Here is a 20,877-nt window from a genome sequence, read left to right as displayed (position 1 = left end):
TGCTAAAACAGCTAGCATTTGCTAACCCAATAACATCATTCTTGCAGTTTAATATCAAGTTAATAGCTTTTGAATCTCTACGGTCTCTAATCAAATCCAATTAACACAATCAGACACATAGGCAGCCAAAAACACCTCCAACAAAAGATTTCTAACTCTTTCATTTAATTTTTTTGTTAAGGATTAAAATTCTGCATAATTAAGGGAGTTCCCGCTTTGAGTGACCGGCTGTAGCCTGAGCTAACTGGTAGTGGAGGGTTGGGGGGGTGGATCTCAACGTCCGACACAACCCCCTACGTCCATATTTGGAGACGGCGGGCTGTCATTTTCAATGACGAATCGTCGGTGGTTGAGGATTATGGGTAGTGTAGGCTTTTACGCTATCCAAAAATGTACGTATAAAAGTTTATTTCTCAGAATCGGATGAGAAAAGATTCAAAGCGAGAGCCATAACATGTTTATGTTGAGAAATGTTGACGATGTTATTACAATAAATCCTTAGTGATCCCCGGTTCTCCAATCAGATTGTAGCTTGCGGCGTCATGTTTTCCCGTGACCAGGTTATTATTGTAGTCAATGGACGGCTGGAGCCTCTGCTCTAAGCATCTCTTACTGCCGTGAGCGGGTTTATATCGGAGTCAAGTGAGAACCCAGAGCGTTTCATACAGACGTAAGAGGATACCTTTTGTGTCAGTATCAGACATTTAGGGGCGTGACAAATCATCGGCATTTTTCGCGTTGGGAATGAGAACGGGTTGCCTGAAGTCTTTGATATATATTTTTTTTTTTTCTATAGTAATTTTTTTGGAGACACGTGCGAGTTAAAAACAGGGGTCCCTTCTGCCTCTCTCAGAAAATCTTTGCATTACAGTCAATGGAAAACTGAAAGGGACGTGACCGTGAACATGGGACGAGCGTGGAAAGAGAAAAGTTTCAGGCAATTTCAGACACCTTCTTCCACTCTGGCTGATGATGTCACCCACTCTAGCACGAACATTCTGTGCAACATGCACCCATTCTAATCTCATAATGTCTACAAAAATGATCATGGTCATTGAACAGTGATTGATCAGAAACTGTATGACCGAGATCAAAATGTGGATTAATACACCAATATGGGGCTGCAGCTATCGAATATTTTGGTAATAGAATATTCTATCAAATATTCCATTGATTAATCAATTAAACGGATAAAACATAATTTTGCTTAATTGAAGCCCAATAATAGATATGCAGAGAAAACAAGACAGATCATTTAATAACAACAACCAATTTGTCCCCTTTTTAAGAAGAACTGACATTTATTTATTACACATATTATGCAAAATAGTAAACCGTTTCAGTCAACATTTCCAAAAACCCGGCCGTCAGCGGTTCATATGAAAAGAAACTAGGAGCAATTTCCATTTCTACATTAAACGTGTGGTACACGTTTCAAATGCTGGGCGAACAGGTAACCACCGGGCTCTCTCCGAGGGGAGGGGGAGAGAGGGAGAAGCCCGACCAGCATGAACTAAAACACAGCATGGACAGTTCAGAAACCAACGACTAACGTCGCGAAAAATTAATATTTCAGCAAGACAAGTAATAACACTAATGTGGTGAATGAATGGGAATGAACTGGGAATGTATTTTACATGTTTATAGGACAAAATTTGTTCCGATGGTAAAACACAGCGGGGAAGCAGCGGAAACTAAGACTCCCAGAATGCATTGCGCGCCGGGAAGATGGCTGCCCGCCCTCCGTCTCATTCATGTCTATGAGGACGTTTCTGGCAGTTTTACGCGACTTACAATGCGTAAACTTAATATATCAGCACGAAAGGTCATAGCACTTATTTGGTGAATGAGCGGCATCTGCGAATGTAATTTACATGTTTATAGGACAACATTTGTGAGATTCCCGTTGCAAAACACATAGCAGTCGGTAGCGGCGAAAACTACGACTCCCAGAATGCACTGCGCGCTGGGAAAATGGCTGCCCTCCCGGTGTCCCATTCATATCTATGGGAAAACTTTTGGAAGTTCAATAATATCAGCACGAAAATTAATAGCAGGCATGGCGCGAATGACGCCCTCTGGGCATCAAAACTAATTAGAAAACAGCCGAGATGTGCGACAGTAGAAAATGTGTGGTCTTTCAGCTCCCCCTACTAGGAAATGAAAAGCAGTTCAGGTCTACATCCAAATACATGACGGTATATGAGGCAACGCGACACTTTTACTACCTGCAGTGCCCCCGAGTGGCCTAAAGACACCAAATTTGGCATGTGTACCTGAGGCGGGGTCTGGAGACGTGTTGCTAAATTTAATTTCTATACATCAAAGCATTCCCGAGATATGATCTCACATCCCTTCTGGAACCTTTGCCACCTATTTCGATTGGCTATTGCAGACAAACGGATTGAACAATGAAAACGCCACTAGGTAACTTTTGTGTGGCTCGGTCTGAAGATAGTCTGTGCCGATTTTCGGGAAGATCAGACAAAATTTGCGACCCGTGAAACTTTTTAAAGGTTTATGACAAAATCCAATATGGCGGGCAAATTCTTGTGATTGCGTGAAAAGTTTTGCCAGATCCTGAAAGGGGACATTCCACAGTATCAGCAAACATGAAAATGTACTCGGAAATCCTAATACATCAAGAGAAAAGAGCAAAAACGATTTTGTTAATTACAGTCTCCCTCGTGCCTGAGTGACACCATGTCTCCTTGGGGTGGGTGCTGGAGACGTACGGGCAAATTTTATTTCGATATGTGAAAGCGTTCCCGAGATATGACCTCACATCCTGTACCTGAGGCGGGGTCTGGAGACGTGTTGCTAGATTTAATTTCTATACATCAAAGCGTTCCCGAGATATGACCTCACATCCCTTCTGGAACCTTTGCCATCTATTTCGATTGGCTATTGCGGACAAACGGATTGGACAATGAAAATGCCACTAAGTAACTTTTGTGCAGCTCGGTCTGAAGATGGTCTGTGACGGTTTTTGTGAGAATCTGAGAAATTTTTTTAGAAAAATTTTGCCAGATCCTGAAAGGGGACATTCCACAGTATCAGCAGCAATGTTCCCTCTAAGCTGCAAGTTTGCGCAATCGCGCACTACTTGCACATTCTCAGCGCACAAGAAAATCTATGCAGCACATAAAATAAAATTCAACATAAACGTATTAATTAATATCTAATATTAGACCTAATCAAATCTAATTAATTAGACCAATAATATTGTTTTCTGTGCCATTTTGCAACGTAACTCAGTGAGTGACAGGTGTCCATTCAATGGTACGATACAGTTCATTTATGCTACGCAGCCAATCATAGCCTTGACAGTGCTTGCCTATGTGCCCTCTGCCCTGCCCATATGCGCCGTGCAGGCTAGCTAGCTAACAACAACCCTTACCATGCCGAAACGAACGGGCAGCGACCCATCCACTGACCAAGCTAAAGTAAAAAAGAAATGCGGTTCTTTTAAGATGGAATGGCTGTCGGAGAATGTGCAAATAGAAGAACAAGCAGTGAAACTGGGTGAGATTTTTTCTTTTTCGAGTGAGAAAGGTCTACTCTGTAAATGTTGCTCACAGTGGTCCTCAGTGTGCTCAGGGAGCTTGTGTGTATGCCCAGACACATGAAAAATTAGAGGGAACATTGATCAGCAGGCATGAAAATCTAGTCGGAAATCCTAACACGTAAAGAGAAAAGAGCAAAAACGCAATTTTGTTAATTTCGACGCCCTCTAGTGGCCGAATGACAAATTTTTATTGCACATGTCGGAGGCAGTCCCAATGTGTCTGACCAAGTTTGGTCTTCGGAAGTCAAAGCGTCGCCGAGATACACATAAATTTCCTGTTCGGCGGCGTTGCCGACTACAACGATTGGCTAACACCAAAACTTGGCATTAACTCTCAATGGGGCACCCTTTAGTACGTGTGGATATCACAAAGTCATTTCAAACCCATCAAAAGATATCAGCAAAAAACACGTTTTTCTAATTACAGCGCCCCCTAGAGGCCAAAGGACACCAAATTCATGGTGTCGTCCGAGTCAGGACCCATATTCTCAAATGTGATGTCAACATGTCTGACGAGATATGAGCTCACATCGAAAACGGCGCCTACGCTGCCACATTTGATTGGCTGTGGTGGGCGTACAAATGCGACGGCGAGGACAGCAATTAGTAACTATTGTGCGGCTTGGTCTAAAGATAGTCGATTTTCGTGAGAATTGGACAAAATTTGCGACGCATGAAACTTTTTAAAGGTTTTTGACAAAATCCAAGATGGCGGAAAATCTATCATGACGCATTTTGACATCATAGGGTAGGATGAACTCAGCATCATCCAAGGATCACAAAGATACATTGTTTGTAAATTTCGGGCGTACGGTTCAAAAGTTACGTACGCAAATGTACTTCCAACTTTGACCCATTGGTGGCGCTAGAGCGTACTTACTGACATGTAACTCAGGCAAATTAAAGATCCTACTGTCCTTAATCAATGTACAAAATTTCACAACTTTTTACCATACGGTTCTATGGGCTGCCATAGACTCCAATGACAGAAGACGGAATAATAATAATAATAATAAGAAGAAGAAAACGTAGAAAAACAATGGGTTCCAGCAGCTTAGCTGCTTGGACCCCCAATAATAATAAAAACAATAACAAAAACAATGGGGTTCCTGCAGCTTCGCTGCTTGGACCCCAATAATAATAATAACACTAACAAAAACAATGGAGTTCCTGCAGTTTCGCTGCTTGCACGGGAATGTATACGTGTAACTGTAATCACAAAGTTACCTGTGTAGTGTGTGTGTGTGGGGGTTTGTGGGTGAGGAGGGCACGCTTGCGCGCGCATGTGTGTGTAACTGTAATCACAAAGTTACCTGTGTAGTGTGTGTGAGTGTGGATGAAGAGGGCGCACTTACGCGGGAATGTGTGTGTATAACTGTAATCACAAAGTTACTTGTGTAGTTTGTGTTGGTGTGTATTGTTGTAACATAAATGAAACATAAATCTTTGCATTGGAGCGAATGGAGCGCAGGCAGGTACTTTACCGCGAACAGAGGCTCGCAGTTTAAATTCGTCTCACTGCTTTGCCGAGCACATTGTGAGAGACACAGCAAGTTTGTCTACAACTGTGGAAAAAAATTATGTGTCTAGTGTGTAAATTATGGCCGGGACAAGTGTGGCAAAGTAGAACTTCATATTTGTTAATTCAGTGAAAGTAATTTGCTTTACGTACCATGGACCTCAGGCAAAAAGTGTTGTTCTTTGCATCTGAGAGAGCCAAGGTAGGGCTGAAGTATTACTCTGAACTCATACAGACCCAGTTCTTGCAAACATTGTTGACAGGCTTACAAGATGATGCTGTACGTGTAGATATCAAGCCTTACCTGCAGGACCCATCTGTACAGGATGAAGTGTTACTCGAGAAAATGAGTGCCGCCTACAGTGTGGAACTGGAGAGGAAAAGTAAGTTTTCATCTGTAACCAAGCAAAGAGGAGTAAAAGTGGCCATGATACAAGAAGAAGAGACCACAGACATTGAGCAGGTTAGTGGTGCAAAGAGAAATAAAAGCCATGCAGCTAAGCAAAACCCTATACTTGAGAAACTTGATGCTAGTAATAAAGTAATCTGTGAAGCCCTTCAGAACCTCACCACACATGTTGCTAGCCTCAGCCAAGCTAAGACAAGTAAAGAAGACGATAAACCACCTAAAACTAAGCAGAATGACTCTGGCAGTGTTAAACGAAATCCAAGAAAGTGTCGTGAGTGTGACAAATCAAACAGTGGAATGGAATCAGTGAACACTGGGCTATTGGCTGTCGCAAAAGAAAAGATACCACTGCCAGCACTTGTAAAATCAAAATCTCAAGTGATAAGTTAAATGATGCTGCTATGTTGACAAGTCAGACCCCATTGTCACGAAAAGAATAAAAGACAGCAAAGCTAGTGGGACGCAAAAGTCTTGTCCAGTGTAACCTTGGAGGGGTTCCGACTACAGTGCTGTGGGATACAGGATCCCAAGTGTCTATTGTTGATATGGACTGGAAAAAAAAACACTTACCAGATGCTGAGATTCGATCGGTGAAAGAATTCCTTAATGAAGGTATATTGGATCTTTCTGCTGCAAATGGGACAGAGCACCCACCCACTTGCACAGACCAACATGTCTACTGACAGAACAGTAGCAAGCAAATTTGTGAACAGCCTTGGATCAGCATTAGATGTTGGACACAAAAAGGCAAGAGCAGTATATTCAGTACTGAAAAAGCAGAAAAGCAGTTCAGAGAGTCAGGCAGCAAGGCTGGGAAGACAGGATGTTGTCATTCCAAAACACAAGATGGTAAAAGTGGTCTGTGGAAAACTCAACAAGAACATATTAAAGGAGCAGTATGCAGTACTGGAGCCTAATGAAAATGCACAGTGGCCTGCTGGATTACAGGTGAATCAGCCTAGTAAAGATAAAGCTACTATCTCAGTTGTGGTTGAAAACAACACAGATGATGATATCAGACTACAGAATAGAACTATACTTGGCTGGTTGTTTGCTGTGGATGCAGTAAAGAATGCTGAGGAAAAAGCCACAAATGTAATAGCTGAGCCAGAAAATGACAATGGTGATCTGAAGCCATGTCAGGAAACAACAGAGGAAAAGTGCAATGAAAGCAAACCTGAAAGACAACTCTGGGATCCACCAGTCGATCTCTCCCACCTTACACCAGAGCAACAAGACAAGGTGAGACAAATGCTGAGAGAAGAGTCTGATGTTTTTGCTAGGGATGACTGGGACACTGGATGCATTCCTGATTTGCAGATGGCAATACGTCTTAAGGATGACATCCCAGTTACAAAGACATACAACGCAATCCCCCGTCATCTATACCAGGAAGTGAAAAAACACATACAAGATCTACTCTACTCCTCTACTTCTAGAGGATGGATCCAGAAGTCAACGTCTTCTTACTCATCACCGATAGTGATTGTGCGAAAGAAAGACTCTTCCATCCGACTCTGTGTAGATTACCGACAGCTGAATGAAAAGACATACCCTGATCGACACCCCATCCCAAGAATTCAGGAAATCTTGGAGAATCTTGGAGGAAATTCATGGTTCGCTGTGCTTGATCAAGGTAAAGCATACCATCAGGGCTTTGTCAGCGAAGAGAGCCGAGCATGCACCGCCTTCATCATGCCCTGGGGATTGTATGAGTGGCTCAGGATTCCTTTTGGACTGACAAATGCTCCAGCTGCTTTTCAGCGGTATATGTAAGGATGCCTTGGAGACCTGAGAGACGAGGTTTGTGTACCCTACCTTGATGACATTTTGGTGTTCAGTAAAGACTTTGACCTTCATGTGGAAAATGTGAGGAAGGTGCTACAGAGACAAAAAGCCTGTGGAATCAAACTCAGACCACAAAAATGTGATCTCTTTAAAAGAGAAGTGTGTTACATTGGTCATGTAATTTCAGAGGAAGGATGAACCCAAAAGAGGTAGAGACCGTTCAGTCACTGAAAAGAGCAAAACCAAAAACAGACAGAGAAGTGAGATCCCTGGTTAGCTTCCTAGGCTAATACAGATTATTCATTGCTGACTTGGAACTCAAGGATCGCTAAGCCTCTTTATGAGTTGTTGTCCTACCCAAAGACCGAAAAGAAGCTGATGAAGAAGGGACGTTCCCCCCAGTTACCTCCATCTCAGCCAGTGGAGTGGACAGCACTGCACCAGCAAGTACTGGAAAGACTGGTTGACACGTTGTCCGACCCCCCGGTAATGGTGTATCCTGAACTTGAGAAGCCATTTGTGCTACATGTTGATGCGTCTGAGGAAGGTCTTGGAGCTGTCTTGTATCAGCGTCAAGGTGATGCACTGAGAGTGATAGGATATGGATCAAGGACACTCACCCCAGCAGAGAAGAACTACAGGCTTCATTCAGGGAAGCTGGAATTCTTAGCTCTCAAGTGGGATGTAACTGAGCGATTCCGAGACTACCTGTTCCATGCCCCTCACTTTACAGTGTATAGCGATAGTAACCCCCTGACATGTAATGAAAACTGCAAAACTAAATGCTGTGGGGCATCGTTGGGTGTCAGAGTTAGCAGATTCCCGCTTCACTCTGAAATACATGCCAGGATCTGTTAACCGTGACGCAGACTTCTTATCCCGCCAACCAGCAGAAATGGACAAACTGATGAAAGAATGCACAGAGGAGTGTAAACCAGATGACATTGCAGCAGTTGGAGAAGGATTACAAGCACAAAACACAGGTAACTCTGACTGGATTTCAGCCATTTCATGTAACATGGATGTGCTATCTGAACTAAGTACTGCATGTGAAGTTACAGTTCAAGAAATACCAGTGGAAAGTATTCAGGCAGGTCAAAGAGAAGATGAAGTAATCAGCAGAGTTATTACTCTAAAACAGCAAAACAAATGCCTGAAATACAAAGACAAGGTCAAAGAATCAGCAGCCGTGAAATGCATTTTGAGGGAGTGGCCACGTCTTCAGCTGGATAAGGATGGAATCCTGCGGCAAAAGACAACCTCACGATCCCAGCTCGTGGTTCCTGAAACATTCAAGTCACTGATTTATCAGCAACTCCATGAAGAAATGGGTCATTTAGAAGCTGATAGGATGATATCTTTAGCCAGAGAGCGATTTTTTTGGCTAAAAATGAGAGAGCTATTCGAACATTATGTGACAAAGATGTGTCATTGCTTGAAACAAAAGAAACCAAACAGAAAAACAAGAACACCTCTGCAAAGCATAACGACTGCATCTGGAGAGAAGCAAGGGTGGAGTGGAATACATTCTGGTAAGTAGTAGACCACTTTACAAAGTTTGCTCAAGCTTATGCTACACCAAACAAGTCTGGTAAAACAGCCGCACGTAAGATCTTTAATGAATTCATTCTGAGATTCGGTGAAGCTACAAAGCTACAGTGGGATACAGCATTCAAGGACAACACCTTATCATCCCCAGTTTAACCCAGCAGAGCACTTTAATAGAACACTGTTAAGCATGCTCCGGACACTGGAGGAGACACAAAAACCTAACTGGAAGGACTATCTGAACAAAGTGGTTCATGCATACAACTCCACTGTTCATGAATCAACAGGATTTTCTCCTTTTTTCCTGTTGTTTGGAAGAGAACCTACTTTACCCATTGATCTGATGTTTCCCAGAGAACGAGCAACTCAACAGTGTCATGCTGGATATGCTGAGAAATGGCAAGAGTCAATGCAGGAAGCTTATAACATTGCACGGGAAAACATGAAAAAAGCTGGTGAGAGAGGACAAAAACACTACAACCAGAGAGCATGGAGTTCTGTTCTTGAACCTGGAGACCATGTACTGATCCAGAACCTATCTGAAAGAGAAGGACCAGGAAAGATACGTGCTTACTGGGAAAAGAAAGTACATGTAGTCAAAGAAAGAAGAGGAACAAACAGTCCAGTGTATGTGGTGAAACCTCTGGATGGAGAAGGTAGAGAGAGAACTCTACACCGAAACCTTCTATTACCTTGTCCTTACCTTGTTGATGTAGAGGGTACCAAGCATCTAAATAAAGACAGAAAGAGAGAAAGGAAAACCACACAAAAACCAAAAGCAAAGGCGCAAGTCCAAGACTCTGAGAGTTCAAGTGAGGAGGAATACACGATGTGGGTGCCTGGTCAGAATCAAAACACACACCTTAACCCACACGCCCCTGTATTCAATCCCACAGAGGGACGACACTCGAGGATAGGAAACCAGGCTGAGAAACTCATGCGTGAAGGAAGAAGCCAGCCACAAGATGGAAACAGTATCACACAAGATTATGGTCAAACGGAGGAGTCACAACACGTGGAGGATATTCAGGAGCAGGAGATGAGTTCAGACTCAGAGTCAGAAGTCCCTGAACCAGAACTCCAAGTGTGTCAAGACGATGCAGTGTCTTCAGAAGATGACCATGATGCTGAAAGGGAGAGACGGTCTACAAGAACACGTCAACCAAGATGTATTCTTACATATGATGAATTAGAGAAACCTAGTATTACTTCCTTAAGAAAATAGAAGTACAGCAACAGCTAGAGTTCATAGTTGGTAATGTAAAATGTTAATTGGAAAGTTCATATGTTTGAATTAATGGGTTTAATAATACAGTTACAGTAATTCATTAGTCATTTTCAGAAATTCATTTCTTGAGACTAATAAGACATGAGAAACTACACATAAGTAGATAGGAAAGGGAGTATACAGAAATAAGTGTGTTGCAATGTAACAGTGTGACATAAGAGGTATTCTGCATGTATAATGTTAAGTTACATTAAGTATGTTGGAATGGTAGATATTGCCATATGTGACTTAATGGACTTGGGAGGCCTACCAATGTACCGATGAATTAAGACAACACAACAAAGCAGGAAAAGAAACAGTCGTTCTATATCCTGTAGTCATGCTGATGCTGCTAACATTTTATTCTTTTAGTGGGGAAGGATGTGGCAAAGTAGAACAGTAATTTCATATTTGTTAATTCAGTGAAAGTAATTTGCTTTACATACGTTACAGTTAATTCATATTATTATTTCAAGGGTAAAATATCATTTACTGGAATGTTTGCATATTTTGAAGATTTGAAATGTTTGTACTCGTCCTTTAGAGGAAAATGTTACTCTCTCTTTAAGAGGACAAGTGAAGTTCGTTGTAAAAAAAAAAAGACAGGCTAAGAAAATGTGTTTGTGTTGAACCGTGGACAGTTTTTTTCTTTTATTAAAAGTTGCTAAAACGAAGATGGACGTGATTTTTAGCCGTTCATTTTGAGGGTGCAACATGAGCATGGGAAGAGACAAATGTCAGGCATTTTCACACACGCTCTCTCGCTCTAAGTAGCAACATTCCACACGCTAAAACAAGATTTTTCGAAAAAAGATCAAGGTCATTGAACAGTGATAAATCAACAACGATATGACCTATCAAAACAAGAAAATAATATACCAATACACAAGGCTTGTGTCTACATTTTCATCTTCAAATGAAGTCTGTAGGTGAAAGTATGCCTGAGCAGTAGACCTTTGAAGAACTGTCTTTTTTGCGTGTTTTTTTTTTTTTTTTTCAGCCGTCCCATTCATTTCCAATGGGAAATTTATTATATTATATTTCGGAAAGAAAAGTAATAGCACACCGATCCCGATCAAACCGCATGTTTTGATATATAAACGTATATATAGTTAAAGGACGAAAAAAAGGAGGAAGATGAAAATTAATAGTAATAATAATAAGAAACACGCGGGATAACAATAGGGGCCTCGGGGCTTCGCCTAGCCCCTAGCTTAGCCAAGCCCCGTAGCCCCTAATAATAAGAAGAAACACGCGGGATAACAATAGGGGCTTCGCCCCGAGCCTCCAGTCTCCAGCTTGCTGCTGTAGACTGGAGGCTCGGGCGTTGCCCCATAGCCCCTAATAATAAATATAGCTGCGAGCAGCAATGAGGGGTCCAAGCAGTCATGGACTCCATACAGCAAGATAACGCCATGCAAAATACCCAGCTGTCAGCGGTACATATGAAAAGAAATTAGAAAATTGATGAAATGTGCAGCCTTTGAGCTCCCTTGGTGGGAGAGATGTGAAAATAATGGGCCAGCAGTGGTTCACATGAAGAGACAGTAGAAAATGTGTGGTCTTTGAGCTCCCCCTAGTGGGGAATGAAAAGCAGTTCAGGTCTAAATCCAAACCGAACGTGACATCTTTGTTACCTGCAGCGCCCTGAGTGGTCTAATGACACCAAATTTAGCATGTGTCCTAGGGGCAGGGTCTTCCATACATCAAAGTGTTCCCGAGATATGACCTCATATCCCATTGGGCCCAAATGTGTGGCTTTTGAGCTCCCCCTGGTGGGAGAGATGTAAAAAAAATGGGCCAGCAGTGGTTCCTATTCAGAGACCCCAATAATAAAAACACTAACAAAAACAATGGGGTTCCTGCAGCTTCGCTGCTTGGACCCCCAATAATAACACTAACAAAAAACAATGGGGTTCCTGCAGCTTTGCTGCTTGGACCCCCAATTAAACGTAGAATGACAATGGGTTCTTCGCAGCTTTGCTTCTTGGACCCCAAAAAAAGACTAAAAAAAAGTGTTTGAATGCAAAAGTTTGGGCCAAACACAATAAAGATTACTTCAATTTTACTACTTTTCAAAAAAAGTAGTTTCAATCAAGGAAAAAAGTTTTCCAATTAATTGCTTTGGGGCTAAGTTTTATTTTTGCACACTTTTTTCTTTGATTGAAAATATATTTTTTGAATGAAGTGAATAATTTTTTTGGTTGAAAATTATTTTTTTTGATTGAAGTGATATTTTTTGGGACTGAATGATAAAGACACAATTGTCCTACCAACAATATGGCCCTAACACGAAAAACAGTGATTCAATCAAAAAAATATATTTCCAATCAAGTTATAACTCAATTCAATCAAAAAAAAAAAAACTTTCAATCAGAGAAAAAAAGTGTTCAAATGTTTTTATTTATTTTTTTCGGGGTCTCAAATTTATTTTTACATTCAAACACCTTTCATCTTTGATTGAAAATGTTTATTTTGATTTAAATGAAATATTTTTTGATTGAACAATTAAGAAACAAATCTACCTTCAAAGTATTCGGGTTTTTGCTCCACCCCTACTGGGTAGAGATGTTCCTGTATACTATCCTAGTCACTTGGCTGTGCTTCTCCATGTATGCTGAACCAGTTAGCATCCTACACCCTGCTACTATGTGTTGGACTGTCTCAGGTGCATCTTTGCGTAGTCTACAGTCTACAGTATGTTTCAGGGGAGGTGGTCAGGTCAGTCAGGTGTAGGGTCCAGAGCTAGGTTGTAGCTATGGCGTCAAAGTGCCACTGTACTATAAATTGCGGATTAAAGAGTTCAGAGAAAATTTCTTGTGGGCTTCACAACAATATCTACCATCAGGCTACTGTGTAACCTGATACTTTTTCCTGCTCGCAAGTTGCTGACTAAGTTACAGACATGTGGAAGAGACAGGTGAAGCTTATCTAAATACTGACCACAACAATGTTAGCGACCCTAGGTCTGATGTATGATTTATGGACCAGAGGGGAGGATGAGGGTGATACTCAACAGCCAGTGGGAACATTAAACATCAAAACAGAATGTCAGCTGGCCAATGAGAGACCCATTAACGATGTGCAAGGTATCCTACCCATTTCCTGTTTTCATGGTACTGAGTGACAGGAGCATGAAACAATACACAATGGTGAAAACACACCCTGTCATTAGCAGCGTACACAAAGGCTGGCACCATTATGTAGTCTGACACTGATACTGAGTCACACACAAACTCAGACCACACTCAAAATTACATCACCAAAACAGACTTATGCAGAGCGGGCCCTTGACCTAACTAGCAGCAGTTGTAACATTCTGTTGCCAAAAATAGTGGAGGTCTGCTAGTGTACTCTGTAAATGCTAAGTCCCCCCGCTCCGTTTCCCTTTCTCCATCTGGTTCAGACAAGACCAAACTGGCTGGCTTGTGGACATGCTGCTTATGCCATTGGCTATTTAAATACAGATTGCTGTACTCCTGCATTTCGAGCAAAGGCACTGGTCAGATAAGAGCACAGCATTTAAACAATAACAGCAAAATACTATCTTCTAGTGGCTATGTGACAAAAGTAACTGGTTTGCTTGGTCTGATTCACGTTTGGTAGTTTGTGAGCTTCTCCTCACCCATACTGGTTGCTGTAAAAACTAGCAGCTAGGTTTATCCTGCTGAGTTGACTGCATAGAAAATTACATTAGCTACAACTGTATTATAAGATACTACTATTGACCCTAAGGTTCATAATGTTGCTCAAGTAAAAGATCCTTGCGCAGAGTATAACCTCACCCCGACTCTTTCTGGTTTATGCAGTCAGATGACCTGAATGTCTAAAACAACAGAGGGGTGGATCTACCATTCTGTGAAACGGGGTGTCATAATGACAGGGGACACAGCAGGAACAAACAGCCTGACAGACTATCAACAACATGCCATCAGCTATTTATTGAACCAGTTCACCTGACACATCCTACCAGCATTTCTGTCATCAACCAGCTAGTTAGTTTGGAACCACTGGGCAAACTGTCTGTCATTCATCAACAAACAATCAACATTCTATATTTTTAGAGTGTTATGAAGACATCAGCTGGTTAAAATAATTCTGTAATGTTGTGTTTGTTTATTATCCCACAAGTAACGCAGTAGAGAATACACCTACACTGGGTCGATGCTTTAAATTTGTTGTTTTAAGGCTGCATTCCTAAGGTGGAAGGTCAGACATTCCCAGCTGTCAGATTGTGTTACTAACTCTGTGCATTACACAGCTCTTCCCTCTTACACATTTCAAAGGCTTAACATATTATGTTGACTTTACAGTGAATGCTGATCTGTCACTGTGGTACAAGATGATGGACTAAATTTTATAAAGCTCAGATATGAATCCTTCCAAATCGTCATTAAATGCCTTTACTGTTAATAAAAAAAAAATACCTGGCACTTCAAACATTTTCTCTGGAAAACCACTCCACTTATCTAAGTTTCTTTTTGTTCATCAACAGAAGAACCATGTGATCAGCATAAGTAGTGACCCTGGCTGAACAACTCCTGAAACTCAAACATCTATTGAAAACTGACTTAAGAGCTTTGGAAACCATGATTAACAGATATTCTGCAAGTACAATTTGGAGACACCAAAGACGAAAATGGCATACACTACTAAATGGACTACAAAGAACTAGTAAGTCATGACTTAAACAAATCTGCACTAAATGGACATTGAGATGGTGTTTGACTGTTGGTGACTCACAGATACAGATGGTTGCAAGGAGTCTGGTGGCGATGAACGGAGGTAGACAGTTCTGAAAGGCTGGCTGCAAGACGTAATTGGAGAAGGTGAGCGCAATGACAGCAAGCGTCGTTGGGTACATGATGAGGACAGCGCTCCATAACAACAAGAAGCTACAGGATGCAGAGACAAAACAGGATTTTGCATCAGAATAAACACGCTTTTTCATTACAACCGTTTAACCATGTAAATTTAAACTTAAAGACAGTGCTACCATAAGCTGTCATGTGTGGGCCGTCATTTAGAGAGGGGAGGGCCTCACTGCTCCCTTTCAGTTTAATCCTGACTTCGCACTTAAACTGAAGGCTGACAGCACAATCACAGGTTTTAAGTGCTTGATTGAGAACATTTTGGCATCAATTTTAAGAGACAGATACTCAGACATGGAGAGCACAAAGACACAACACAACATTGCGTCCATACAGGAGACACACCATGAGCAGCGGACCATCAGCAGCTTTGGTGCTCTGTCTACAGAGGAATCATTGAGAGACAGTACTGAGTGTACATCACCAATGTTGTGGTGGCGAGCCAAGGCCATTATTGTAAGAGGATGAAAAATACCATGGGTCATATATACGTGCATATTATTTTCAAGCAGCCAGCATATTATATAGAAACCAAAATGTGGTTTACCAATTGCAGCGCTAAAAATAAAGTGAAGTAGCTGGCAAGCAACACCACTACTTACCCCACTAGGCCTCCAAAGATTTCTGTCACATACGAATAGTCCCCTCCAGACTTCGGGATGGTGACACCCAGTTCGGCATAGCACATAGACCCAAGGGCACAGATTGCCCCTCCACAAACCCACACAATGAGTGACAGCCCCACTGAGCCTGCATGTTCCAACACTCCTTTGGGGGAGATGAATATTCCAGAGCCGATGATGTTCCCTTCGGAGAAGATTACAAGGATTATTTACACTTCCCATAAATTAAATATTTATCCAGAGTACTCTGAGAGCACAACACAACACAAAGTTGTAATACCCGAATTCAAAATGTATTGTTTTTTATTTGAAGCTTGATAATTTTGTGAAGTGAGTTTCCATACATTTTTGAGATGAAAACTAGATAGAGAAATACGCAAAGCATCTAATAAATCCCAAGAGACTTATTGACATCATTGTTGTCCAGGGCCACGCCTCATTAGGAGCAAAAACATGGTGAAATACAGCAAGCCTTATCAGATAAAATTAACAACAATTGTTCTCGACAATGATCGATATGTACTAGTATGGATTTGGAAAAGTGGATTAGCCTCAGTTTCAGTTAGTTTAAGTTTTAGTTCATTTGATATGATAAATGTATCTAGATAAAAGATTTATCAAGAAGTAATGTTAACCATACAATACTGTAGTATTCAATGCATGTTAAAAGGGTGACGAGGCTTTGGCTTTCGGGGGCCTGTAAAAATAATTTTTTTAATTTAGTTTTCAACTGTCAACTACCAACTTTTTGCCACTCTGTTGCTGTAACCACGGAGACTTCACTAGCTGTGATGTCACATATCCATAACCTCCATTTGAGATTTGTGTAATTTCTTTTTTGTGCAATCTCCAAAAGCCACCTTTATCATTAACTTGCGGTTTATTTGATGCATCTGAAACTGAGCCATTTCAAATAATAAATGCACCAACATACTAGACACCATCCCATCATCATTTTTTAGTTGTTATTTGGTAATGACCATGGTTGTATGTAGTGATGTTTTTACAGACGTGACTGCATAGCATGGCTGTCATGTCATGTGGCTGGGTGAACAGGTTAAAGCTTTATTCCATACTTTGGGTATAGTGTTTCAGTAGCCGCAGGCTTTTCCTTAACTCGTTTTACCCGTTTCTGTAAAAGTAGAGACCTTTTGCTGTGGCTGTCACGTTATTTATGATGCTGTTCTGTGCTTTGATTGCTGCTGGACAGACAAAGACATGGTGGTGGTGGTGTGAAAAAGTACTGACCCCTTTCCTGATTTCTTATTTTTTTTTTTGCATGTTTGTATGACCTAAATATTTCAGATCATCAAACAAATTTAAATATAAGACAAAGATAACACAAGTAAACACAAAATAAATGTTTTTATCATTGAGGGAACAAAATCCAAACCTACATGGCCCTGTGTGGAAAAAGTGTTTGCCTGTGTTTATCACACCAGAGTTAAATTTCTCTAGCCACACCAGGCCTGATTACTGCCATACCTGTTCTCAATCAAGAAATAATTTAAAGTGCTATGGGATGGGAGCCAGGCATCCACTGCTCCTGTAAACACTACCATGTAAAAGAATGGATTGATTAAATGCAGAAAAGGAATTTCTCAATAAAGGAATAAAAAAAAAACTAAAAAAAAAATTTAAAAAAAGGACCTGTCTGACGCAGTGAAGTAGACCAAAATCAATATACTCAATGGCTAAACATCATGCCAAGATTCAAAGAAATTCAGAAGCAAATGAGAAAAAAAGTATATAAAGCCATTTCTAAAGCTTTGGGACTCCAGTGAACCAGAGTGAGAGCCATTATCCACGAATGGTGAAAACATTAGAAAGTAGTGAACCTTCCCAGGAATGGCCAGCTGACCAAAATTGCCCCAAGAGCACAGCGGCGACTCATCCAAGAGGTCACAAAAGACCCCACAACAACATGCCAAGAACCACAGGGCTCACTTTCCTCAGTTAGTCAGTGTTCATGACTCCACCATAAAAAAAAGAGATTGGGAAAAAAAAGACTCATTGCAAGTTATCACAAACAATTGATTGCAGTTGTTGCTGCTAAAAAGAAAATATATATATACCCAACGAGTTAGGCTTTTTCACGCAGAGCCAAGAAGGTTTGGATTTTGTTTTCTCTTAATAATAAACCCTTAATTTAAAAACTGCATTTTGTGTTTACTTGTGTTATCTTTGACTAATATTCCAATTTGTATTTTGTTTTTAAACATTTAAGTGTGACCAACATGCAAAAAAATAAGAAATCAGATCGGGGGGCAACACTTTTTGACACCACTGTATGTTTCCAATTTATTGGGTACATAAATTGAGGAGGGATAATCTCATGAATGTTATACCGTTGAGTTCAAATATTCATTTTACAGAAAGTTGTACTGACAACTATTCAGTGAGTATAAATAATAAAATGGAAAACTCAAAATATGTAGCTGTTAAAGCCCAGTGATGCATGCCATGGTTCTGATGCTCCCTAATGATGCAGAGCTAGAGAGGACTACCGAGGGGTGCATTTATCACTGTCCAGTTTGATTGTGGAGGCCATGGTGAGATGCAGAGTTACATAATGCCTGCATTGTGTTTGTTGTGTCATAAAGTTTGGCATCGCAGCTGAAAGCGTGAATCCTACTGACTCTCTCATTCTCTATGCACCACAGCTCTCTCAAAATGTACTGCTCAGATTAATCACCACTGTGTGCTGTTGGAGCTGATGACATCTGGAAATGTTGTTTTCAAAATTTCTAGAATATTATTTCTTATGCCATACATTTGGTTAGTGTTTTATTGACAAAAATAAATAAATAAGTATGTGCTACGGAGACGCAGAGTGCAAGAGCTGTGATTGGTTTGTTTTGGAACAGTTAAGAATCTGTAATGTTAACTGTGGAGGTTAACTGAGATAGAGACATTTTTATGACCCCTGTTCGGTGAAATTTTGGCAGTGTTCGGAAGAAATTTTGGTGACTTTGTTGAAAGTGAAGTAGGAAGTGGAAAGTGAAGGAAGCAGTAGAAACAAAAACCACGACTTGCAAAAATTTACAGCGCCGCCTAGAGTTTGGGTGGCGTTGTTACAGAACGAGCCATACTGAGGAGCGTAAGTCGTGCGCAGTAGGTCACTGCATCCAGGTCCCGCAGTCTACTATAAAAGCACCTGTGGTGTAGCTGATTTTTCTGACTGCCGTAAAAAAACACAAACATGAACTAGTACTTCAAGGTTAAGTTGTAACTAAAGAGTAAAATGGATGTTAGAGGGATGACGTGATCTCTTCATTCCCTCATTCACCTATTCTTAGAAATCCAACACTGCATGCAACTGATTTTTTATTATAATCAGTTAGGCCTGTTTTAGGGGGGCTGAACCCCCCCCGAAGTACTCTTAAGCCCCCCTAAATAGTTCATTGTTGTTTTATTTAAAAATAAATTATATATATATTATTATTATTATTATTATTATTATTAAAGCGGCCAACATGGGTTGATATGTAGTACATGTTACACCTTCAGCCAGAAGGCGCTAAATTTAATCTCGATGAGCCGAGTTGTGTTAGTGTTTTCCACCTGCCTCCACAAATACAGCGGTCAGTCATCCACACATAGGCAGGTTATCAGATGGTACTCGCGGAGTAACTACTCTGCTTTACTGTCAGATTATTTATACATTAAATTAAGCCACACTACGTAACCTACTGAGTTTACCATTCCCGATGAGGCTTTATTCGGCAGGACTGCTTATCGTGACTGTTCAGACTGCTTCATAATTTACTGTACAGGAAATCGAGGCAACAGCTCAACTTCCTCAAACGTTCCACTTACCATATTCAAAAGGTTGAAAAGTTGAATTCAAAAGGTTGTTCACTACCACTATGGGCGGGTTGTTACTGTTGGAGTTATGACATGAATGCCTTTCTCAGTCGGTTTATCCGCTAACCCTGACAATATTACAGATTTAGTACTCAACTGTCCCACAGAACCACATGGAGGCTGCGCTTTGTCTGTGTGGGACTTTAAAGTTCAGCATGAGATGACCCAGCCACGTCGGCATGTCTATGTTGAGATACTCACGACTGATGTGACACACAAAACCCAAAACCCGATATACAACCAGACAACATAGCAGTTGAGGGTAAAGACATCTTAGATATTATTTTGTTTCAAAGTTTGACAGTTAAAATCTTTCTGAAAAACAATTATACTGTTCCCCTGTCTGGCTACTAATGTGTGCCATGCTCTTTTAACCTGAAAAACAAAGCAACAGCTGCACATCAGCCACATGACAATAGTTATTCCACCAGCCGTCTGCACAAACACGTTCTCGTGCTAAATTCATCGCATCGACCCTCTCTTCACAAACATTATTTAAGGCAAAAGCTGTCTACTCACCAACAATAATAGCGCAAGCGCTCAGAAGCCCAATCTCTTTTTTCAGAGTGACTCTGTCGCTCTTGGAGGAGTTTTCGTTCTCCTTCCTTTTCTTTTTGTCCTCCATCTCCTCAAATTTGTTACCTCTCCGCCGCGGTTCGGTCCAGATACTGAACACTAATCTAGGCTCTGCTCTCCAGGCTGTCCTTATACTATTGTATTGATAAATCGAGAATGGCGTGCGCCTGCGCGCGACCCACGACTAATATCTCCACTTTGCCTCAAGACTTAGACTATAATTATCCATAGGGGAAATTGCTGGGTCACTGTAGCTTAGTTGCACATAAAAAAAAACACTCTTGAGAACCATACGAAAAAAAAAATAAAATAAATAAATAAATAATACAATAACTTAGTTAAATCTCGTAAAATAAAATAGTATAAGCAAAAAATATAGTATTACCTTGTGCAAAAATGTGCAAGAAATAGAGACGGAAGTAAATATATAGTGTATTACATGCATAGAAATAACAATAATGCAATAATGTATATTAACATGAATAACGTGGAGTTATCTCTTGTAGGTCACAGCTTAATCAAGAATGGTATGAAAGAAGTTCTGAAGCGTTCGCTAAGGATGCGGAGCTGAGTCAGTCTGTTGGAGCAGGAGCTCCGCTGTCCCTCTATAGCAGGGGTCGGCAACCTTTGTGACATGGAGTGCCAATTTGAAAATTTCTTCCATAGACATAGCTACCTAGACGCCACATTGAGAGGGTTGGTCCGTTGCTGCGATACGTCAACGCGTCCGCCATATTAGATGTGGCACATCTGCCCCATAAACTAAAAAAGGCAATGGACTGAACTTCATAAAGCGCCTTTCTGCGAAGTGCTTCAAGTTAATAAGATAAGATAATGGGTA

General features: G+C 40.9%; 1 protein-coding gene across 1 annotated transcript in view; it reads right to left on the bottom strand.

Annotated features, from left to right (window-relative positions):
* Nucleotides 1-20,219, bottom strand: part of LOC125005276 (asc-type amino acid transporter 1-like) — a 75,803-nt gene extending 55,584 nt beyond the window's left edge. Inside the window, exons 1-3 of the mRNA XM_047580512.1 lie at nt 19,980-20,219; nt 15,573-15,777; nt 14,843-14,994 (exon numbers count right to left, since the gene is read on the bottom strand). Of these exons, the coding sequence (XP_047436468.1) occupies nt 14,843-14,994; nt 15,573-15,777; nt 19,980-20,085 (463 nt within the window). The 5' untranslated portion in view covers nt 20,086-20,219. The remainder of the gene's footprint in view (nt 1-14,842; nt 14,995-15,572; nt 15,778-19,979) is intronic.
* Nucleotides 20,220-20,877: the final 658 nt, after the last annotated feature.

Source organism: Mugil cephalus, chromosome 3 (genome assembly GCF_022458985.1).
Source record: "Mugil cephalus isolate CIBA_MC_2020 chromosome 3, CIBA_Mcephalus_1.1, whole genome shotgun sequence".
In the NCBI taxonomy this organism is placed as follows: Eukaryota; Metazoa; Chordata; class Actinopteri; order Mugiliformes; family Mugilidae; genus Mugil; species Mugil cephalus.
The sequence above is the reverse complement of the archived record's forward strand: the minus strand, read 5'-3'. Positions and strand labels throughout refer to the sequence as shown.